This window comes from Ceratina calcarata, unplaced genomic scaffold (genome assembly GCF_001652005.2).
Source record: "Ceratina calcarata isolate Rehan_Ccalc_2016 unplaced genomic scaffold, ASM165200v1 scaffold48.2, whole genome shotgun sequence".
Taxonomy (NCBI): Eukaryota; Metazoa; Arthropoda; class Insecta; order Hymenoptera; family Apidae; genus Ceratina; species Ceratina calcarata.
Window position 1 is genome coordinate 508651 of NW_017172225.1, and position 9208 is coordinate 517858.

At 46.7% G+C, this 9208-nt stretch overlaps 1 protein-coding gene across 4 annotated transcripts in view; it reads right to left on the reverse strand.

The window, feature by feature from the left end:
• Window positions 1–9208, reverse strand: part of L (zinc finger protein Lobe) — a 48786-nt gene that overhangs the window by 9572 nt on the left and 30006 nt on the right. The window contains exon 1 of one of the 4 annotated variants that reach the window (XM_026816045.1): window positions 1062–1426. The exons of the other annotated variants lie outside the window; for them this stretch is intronic. Within the exon in view, the coding sequence (XP_026671846.1) occupies window positions 1062–1158 (97 nt within the window). The 5' untranslated portion in view covers window positions 1159–1426. Of the gene's footprint in view, window positions 1–1061; window positions 1427–9208 lie in introns of those variants that run through there. 4 annotated transcript variants of the gene reach the window in all.

Here is a 9208-nt window from a genome sequence, read left to right on the forward strand (position 1 = left end):
AAACGATTTTTATCACGATTCTCGACGGTCTATTCGCGTCCGATAAGAAATATGAGAATTGTGCAACGCGTAGACAACGGGACGGTGCAGATAGCGCGAGGCACTTGCCCAATTGGCATCCCGCGTGACTCACGCGCGTAGAAAGAACCGACAGGGGTAGATCGGGTGAGCCGTGCAATAAATATAAACCGAGCTGCCGATCAGGTGTACCGAAGCACCCAGATGATCCCGCCCCGTCGTCAACTATTCGGTAGCCACTGCCAAGAAATCAGGATCAAACCTTTCGTCGCTCCATTCATGGAAACCTCGGAAAACCATCTCGTTGCATCAAATCTCTCCGAGACCCTCGATAACGCCCTTCCGTCGATTCCCTAAGTACTTCGCGTTTTGTACGATTGAAGCATCGAACATTATTTTACTCGTCAATTAATTTGAATGAAAGTTCGTGCAACTCGAATGGATGATCTACGGTGGAAACGTAAGATACCGAGAAAAGGAGAAGAGGCAAGGCCGCGAAATCTTGTTGGGTGATTCGAAAGGGGGTTTTATTTAGAGTTTCGAGTCTCGATTCGGCCCAATCAACGGCGATGTGTCACCGACGCGAAAATAGTCGCACTTAACACTGGCAGCTCTTTTCTGCGACCTGCCGATGATGCCAGCCGTATTGCATTCGCGTTTTATCATTCGATGGTGTGCGTGCGCGTATAATGTTGTCACCTCGTGCCCCGTTGCTATTTATAGGACGGTTCGAACGACGCTTATTAATAGGGGGCCGACTTAACGGCTTCGTTAATTGTGACTTATGTTAGCGCGCGAACTCCGACGACAGATCCTACTCTATCCCATTACGCTCGTTTGCGCGGATTTTTCATCGACGTCGGCGCCGCGTGCCTCGCGCGTCGCCAACGCGGAAATCCAAACCAGTTCGATCGATCATCGATCATCGACAACTGAACCGTGACCCGATCGGAGGTGATTAAAAATCTCAGGGGCACCTACCCTCGAATAATTCGTCGATGACGACCGTTAATAAATTTCTGAAATCGTTTGAAAGAGAATACCTTTGGATTTTTGTGGTTCCTCCTGCGAAGGCTCTTTGTGAGCCTGAATCTTGCCAATCAGTAGCTCCAACCTCGAACTGTTTCCCTTGAACAACATGTCTCTTCGATGCTTTCAACTTTTGTCCTTAAATTCACCCCTGTTCACCATCACCTCGATTACGAGTTCCACTCGACCTCCCCAATTTTATCGATTCAATCGCGAGCTCGTCGCACTGTCCGAAATTCGTAGACGACCAGACGATCAGATCGTGAGTTTACTCGAAATCGTTGAAGCGGCGAGATTGCGAGCGCGAACCGTCGTAGAATCCTGGCTGCTCCAGAGCGGAGTATATCGGTATCAGGATCGATCCGAGCTGGATCGTTCAATCGCGAGGACTGGCGTCGGACCCGCTCGGCTCGGCTCGGCTCGGTAGCGTAAACACGCACTAAACGAGTAAACCCGGGTACCAGCGGTGGTGACTATTATCGCGCGCACGATGCAAAAGCGACGACGTACACCAACGGTGGAGCAGTCCTCTCCTCCTGCGAGGCGAAAAGAGTGCCAGGAAGGAGAAGGGACCACAAAAGCCGGCCGTGAGAGGCCAGGGAGTCCCTTGGGAAACCGACGTCCGCATTGGACGGTAGGCGGGATCACACACTAACGAGTACACCCACCATTCTGGCTACCTCTCGCACCTATTTAACCTTTAGTCCACCTTATATCGTACAGACGTATCCGACGACACACCTGATACACCCACGCTCCGAGAATTCGATCACCCCGGCCGCTGCCAGTCGAGTGACCGTCAGCCCGTGTGACCAATTCCAAATGTTTATCTTAAAATTAATTAAAAACGAGAGACGCGAAATTTAACGAAGAAAAAATTCTGATACAAACGACGAGGCTCGAATTCTTACAATTAGACGGCGACCCGAGCAGTAGAGATTCTGTGAAACCTATTTCGAAGGTTCGTCAGCAGGGTTCCTAGAGGTTCCTATCGGGGCTCGCGATCGGGAGAGTTCGCGTACACGCGGTACACTTTCGAAAATTCAAAGAAAAAGGTAGTAGAGAAAAAACGGAGACCCCCTGCGACCCCTGTGAAATCGACTGGAATGGATTCTCACACACGGCTGGAGTTCTGTACCACCTTATGGGGACCGACGGAGGACTCCCTATGGGCCCATGAGGCGTGCGCGCCCTTATGACCCGCGAGGCGCCCACCCATCGGGATTATTTATTTCGTAGAGATCGAGTGTTAGGACGTTAGGTGGTCCTCCGACCACCCCGAGAAGCCTCTCGCACATACACACATTACAATTAGACTAAATGAATCATGCCTGGTATCGATTTGATGCATTCAGTCTCTACATTTTCTGCACGTTCGATCTGTCCATAGAATTTGTAGTTGTATCCGTGCCTAATTTAGATTAAAGTCAGAGATTTAATGGACTACTTTAATCATTTGAACGTACCGCGAGGCGAAAGCGAGGTTTTTCGCGGTGGAGACTCTGGAAAGGGTCCGAGAATCGGCGGACGTGCGTGCCATAGGCTAAGGCTCTAACGTTCTAATGGCAGAACATCTTTTTGCCCTGTCAGGCTGTTTCGCATCGCTGCCAGTCGCACAGTTTCCGTTTCGTACTCGAATAGAGTGCGATCCGGTCCAGTTCTCCGATCGATAAAACTCTCGGACAAAGACGTGACTCCGATGAAGACTAAATAGCAGGAAGACGTCCGATGCTAATTATGACTCGTCGTACTCTTCCCCAAATTTTGTACATTTAGATTTCCGGAACGGAGAGAAAGAAGAGACTCGGGGACGATCGGGACAGGTGACTAAATATGTAGGTGACACGAGCGTCGCGACGCACGTTGTGGGAGGCTCCTTGAAAACGGCGCATGTGCGACTATCACGGTTTTCTCCGCCTACGCCGTGCACGCGTTTTCCCTTCTGCAACGCGCGCGCGATCGCTTATTCCCAAATCCGCCCCGCGTGATCGAATCCACCCACGCTTTAAGCATCGTCCACACGCACGTGCCCCCACCAACGGGCGAAGACACGCGCGATTTCATTCATACTCTCTGCCTTCCCGCGCCGTTGATCTTACCGATGCACGACCGATGACTACGCTCGACGATCGCGTTCGATCTTTTTACCTTTTATCCAATCTCGCTGCGAATGTAACGAGGCCAGTGATCAGGCGAATTTCGCGGTATGACAGAATCGTGAAAGCGTCTCGGATATCGCGGGTTCCGCGGGCTCTTACAGAGACGAGATACTTTGCGTGAGAGCGTCTCAATCTAATAAATTCGCGAGGGAACGTCGTCGCTGTTCGCGTTCTCACAAGTCCCGTGGAATATCGAGCTTCCGCGTGATCCCTCGACCGCAAATCGCTCCCAACGAACGGACGGACTGCCCCTCGATCTTTCTTCTACCAATTTTCATTTTTCCAAGTACCGATAACTCGTTTGTATGATTGTTTGAACTCGTCCTCTCGAATCTCTATCAAAAACAATTATTGAGTCGACGACTGACTACTGATTCAACTCGGCTAGCTTTGTCCTACCGATGATTGACCGAGGGTTTTTCCCGGGAAGTCGACACGCAGTCTGGAAATTCCTTTGAACTTTGATGACGCGCAAAGTTCAACTAGTTGTAAATCACGTCGGTCATTCGCTAGAACCAAGCTTCTGTTTACTTTCCAAGATACGATTACCAGTACGAGTAAACGAAAATCAGTGAGTAATTTAGAAAGTAGTGTACAACAGAATGTTTGCAGTTAGCCTTTCGAACAGATTACGTTCTTATCTCGCGACTCTCGGGGCAAGTTATCTGACTGCGAGAATTTAGATTTCGGACAATACGTTGGGATAGGCAAGTTCGTACCGGCGCTCGAATCCTTGGAACTTTCTTATTGCCGTAGCGAGTAAAATGTAAATTCGAGCATCAACAGTTCCGGTCAAGGAACATAAACTCTCGAAACTGTCTTAATAATCGCGAGAAACAGCGACCGGTAGTTGCTACTCTCTTTAGAGCGCTTCCGCCGCCTTTAACTTCCAGCACAGCCGTCTTGACGACCCGGCGAGAACTGGAAACCTCGCTTGGATTAATCTAAACTAATTTTTCGGCAGAAATTCGTATACACAATTGGACGGTAGGAACGTTTTACGAGAGTAAACGTAAACCTGGAGGGAGTGGAAAGGAGTAGCTGCCGGTTCCGGAGGCTGAGTCCGCAGCCAGGAAGTGACCTTCTGACCGGAAGTGGCTACCCTTCTCGAGGCATACACCCTCGACGTGGTTTATCTTAGCCGCCATCTTCGGGCTGCACCCCCGTCTCGGGTCCCGAGAGACCATTAGTCCGAGGCTTTTACGACTTCTGGTTAATTTCTCAACGAGCAACGCTGCTTTCCATAAACGTTTCCCTCTATTCTCTGGCTAAAAATCTTCGAACTGTACTCGCCGTGGCGACAGATTCGCCCGAACGATACGACCCATTTGAGAATGAAATAGGAATCTGATAAAGTACAGATAATGTCACTAATTACGATCGTTTGGGTGAAGTAGCGTCTCACCCATAATTATCCTTCCTATCTACCGTTTCTCTTTTACGGCCCCCTTAATGTGATCCTTCTAACGACAGTCTAATTGCTTCTTTGATCCCGACACGTGTTTCGAAAAAATTTCCTAATGAAATGACTAACTGAGAGGTGGGGGACGGAAAATGTCGCGTCGGTGCGATCAGAGGGAAAAGTTTGAGGAGTGACTGGCACCTTTAACCGTAGCCAGCTACGTGGACTCTCGAGAGAGTTTCTATACCCGGGGGAATCGAATGATCTCGTCAGCGGACAAATTAGTTTCGAGGCCTGTTCAAATTCCGGTAGCAAGAAATCCTTGACCACCCATTGAGTCTTCCGTGAGAAATCACAATTTTCCAACGTGTAGAAAAATTCTATCACTCGATCATTTATCGAATCATCCGAGCGAGCGAACGAGGACGATTTGGCAGTGACGAGCAAATCAAAAATCAATCGCGTAGGTGTGATTTGTTCTTCTCCAAAGAGAAGAGAAACGAACGGTTCGATGGTCCTTAATGGCGGTTTCCGAGCACGGGCGGTCTCTCTTTGATATCCTGCCCTACGAATTAAGCTTCACCCGACTGACCTCTTCGCGGTCGACCGGCAAAAAAGTTGACGCAGGGTGCCGCGGACCGCGGGGGAAAGCGGGATAAAAAATAAATGAGCTGTGGCCTCGATATCGAGGGTGAATCGGGAGGGGAATCATCGGTGCGAATCGAAATGAAAAAGACGATCGACCTGGTCGAATTTTCGTGAATACGCGTTCCTGCGTACGAGGAAAGTGCACGTGTTTAAACGACAGAAGAGATTGAAACACGTTTTGTGATCGACTGCTTTGAAGTCATTTCATCTTTTCATCTCATCGTTTCATTTTAGGTATAAATCTGAACGAGATGAAAAAGTTCCCTTTACAGGTTCTGGTCTAGCGGAGTCAAATGAGGGAGGCAGGTGCCGCATGCGCTTCGGGTCAGGTATCTGCAGCTTCCCTCCATTCGATCTTTTTGAAAGTGGGAAAGAGTGTTGGCGCACCGAGACGAGCGAGAAGACAGGTGATCGTCCACGGGGTTTCGACATAGTTGGATGGTCCTGCGGCCAGCCGTGACAAAAGGGCACACGACGTAATCGTGAGCCATGATGATCGAAAACGAGACCTCAATGCTCGAATACCTTCGACGTTTTTCACTTGGATTTTGATTCACGATCGATCGACGCGAGTATAATGAATTAGGAGTACGAGTGGCAGAATTGGAAGTTAATCGCTGTATCGCTCTCTAAGTTGGATTTTATAGAAATCCTCGGCAGACGACGGACGAAGTCCCGAGGGTGTGACGGAACTTTCATCCGAATCGAGAAAGTGTAAAGCAACTATGATCGGCAGCCCATTTCATGGACGTCGGCTTATCTGGGATGAAATTTTCACCGCGACCGGTTGCAAACCGCAAAAAATAGCATAACGAGAATAGAAGTAGAGAAATCAATTAGAAAAGTACGAGGCGAACTCGGAACGCTTTCGTACGCTGCGGCAGAAGCTGTTGAGTGACGTCACCGGATTGCTGGCCACCGGAAACCCTTCGGCGCGAGGAAAGGTCGAAGGTTAACGAGACGACTACGTGGACTTAAATGTCGCGGATGAAGCTGGCTCGGTGCTACTTGTTGCTTCTCTTGCACAGTCTCGAATCCTCGCGAAATCGAATAGATTCTTAAACTTCTCGACGAGAGGACTTGCCAGAAGAAAAATATACTGATTATAGTTTTCGCGCACTGGCACGTGGGAGAACGAATTTAAAATGAGGTCTCGTTAGGTGGTTCGAGGACGGTGTCCCGTGGGTGCCCACCGGTGAGCAGTGGAAACCTAAATCTCAGATTACGATCTCGCCGGGCCACACGGTGACACGGTGCCGAGATCAAGGGTTCTCTGTACCTCCTGACTGGCTGTACGCGTGAAACAGCAACCGTGGATTACCAAAAGAGGTGTAAGAAGTAGATAGAAGACGATTAACAGCTAACAATTATTCCGAGAGCAAATCTAATAAAACAATTAGATCAGAACTGATCTCAAATATTCGTGTTATCAATACTTGGTCTTAATCACTTTCTGATTCATTTCGTCTCTTTTGTTACACTTATTTAGAATTTTATATATGTTTCTCTTTTTTTTTCTTTCTCATTTTATCTTATCTTGTGTCCATTATTTTTTCTATATTTGTACTGTGTTCTTTCTATTGTTTGTTATAATGGACTCTGCTGGTGAAATAAAGTATTATTATTATTATTATTATTATTATTATTATTATTATTATTGTTATTATTATTTATATGTACGATACGTTTCTGTCTACTTCTTAATAAATTGCACTCTCTATGTTTAACTTAACTTAACTTTAATCATTTCCCTATTATCGACATTATTATTTGGAACTACGTGTGGAGGTGGAAGCCTGCGTCGAAGTCACAGGAAGGTTAACAGCTTGCTCGAAGATCCGCGGTTAAGGAATGCGAGATATCTTGGATGCAACGTGAAAGGAGAGGAACGGGTCCGAGGTGGCACGAGCGAGTGTTCACGTCCTTAGCTCGCGACGCGAGAGGCGTATTTGTCCCTTGGTGTGCACGTGACATCTTAATCTCTCTCTCTCCCCCTCTCTCGTACGCTTTACCTGCATCCACGGTATCTTTCATCCCTTTGGCTGCCCTCTTCCTCTTATTTATCGCCCGTTTTCCTTTATCCCTTTTTCATCTACCACCTTCTTTCTTCTCTGCCTCCTCCTTTGTCCGTTTCGTCGATCATTATCTCCTCTCCTTTTTTTTTTACTCTTTATCAAACTTCGATCTGATCTAATGCTCGCAACGAGCGTCACAATCTTATCGCCGTTTATTCTTCAAATCCGATGGCCTCTTAATTAAGATTCTCTTTTAATGAAATTCATATCGTGGGGAGAGAAGGGGGGGCAGACGCGAAACACGAGGTACGTTTCTTTTCTTAACAAAGTTGAAAAGGAGGTATATCGGGGACCTCCTGCCGCGTGACACGGTGAACGATGTCGCCTCGGCGTCGGTGTTTCCCAACACCCACGCGAATATCCCTGGTTCTCCTACCGGACTCGGAAATAAAGCCGAAGACGAAGGCTTCATGAATATGAATAAGACAACCAACGAAACCGCTCGAGTTTCTTCTTTTTAAATTCGAAATCTTATTAATGGCTACTCTCTGTACCTACCTACGTGTACTTTGAAAAAGGTGCTGCGGCAAATCTTGTCGGCTATGAAAATCGAAACAAGAAACCCCTGCCAAAACTATATAAACCGATTCTTATCCCGTTATACGAAAACATGGACAGACAAAAGACGCGGAATGAAACGTAAAGTTTAAGGGATTGATCGACGCGAGGTAGTCGGGAGGCGAGGCGCGTCCGAGTGTTAAATCCTGGCTAGGAGTCACGTTTTCCGTGGGAGCAGAGCGAATCGTACGGAAGGATAGAACGGGGTGACGAGACAAAAGATAGAAGAAAAGTTCCGCGCGCTCTGCGAGGTCGACGACGGCCGGGAGTGTGGGAAATAACTCCGCGGCTTCGCGGGCTCCTTAGGTCCGATAGACGCGTTCCGGTTTCTTACCGAACGTTGTCGCGTCCGTGAAATCGATCGTTGCGCGCTTTTTATTCGCCGCCCGATTAAAGAAAAGAAACGTAATCAGGCTTGCTCGATTCAATTTCGCCAAAGAAACCGGCGAGGAAATTAGCGTGACCGCTGATTGCGGTCGAGCGGATTTCTTTTGGGATACAATTTATATCGAGAGGAATCGCATGCTGCTTCCCTCCTCTCAGCGTTTACAAATTCGCTCGTTTGTTTTAAATTAACTAATTGGAGTACAGTGGTAATTAAATAGAAATGTTTCTCAAAAACCGATCAGTGAGTCGACTCTCAGTCAGTAGTAGTACAGCTAGTAACAGTGAAACTGAGCCAGCTATGTGCGTGTGTTAGTTTCCTTTAGGGAGACAAAATTCAAAACGAATAATAAATCTACTTCTTGTTTTTCAATGCTCGATCTGTTGGATTTTATTATAATTTTGAAGCGTCAAAATTATGTTAAGGAGCCTTACCAGTGTGACCGCCAAAAATTTAGGTCATTTTTGGGAATTTTTTAAAAATTTGTGGATGTATTTGCCTATAAATGAACTATGTAAAATAATTTTTTCGTACAAAACTAACTAAAGGCGACCAAGTTATACGCTATCTCCTGAGACCCAAAAAAAAAGTGCCTCAACTGCTGACATCATACAGTTCGCTAGGGTGCCTGAAATAAAAAAAAACAAAGACGCTCTTAAACTAGATGGTGTTCTCCGTTGTATGATCTAGGATATCAGAGAAATGTTGAAATCTGCCAAAATGGCGGAGTTTTTAAAACAATTTTCGATTCTTCCTTAAAAAGATTGCCCTTCTTTTCATTGTTAAAATTACAGTTTTCATCCAATGAAGAATATCCTAGATCATTCAACAGTAGAGCATGTTTAGAACACTCTATTAAAATTTAAAATCAATCGGATAATTGGTCTTTAAGTTATAGTTTCAGCAAATTTGAAAAATACTTATCGAGAAAAAC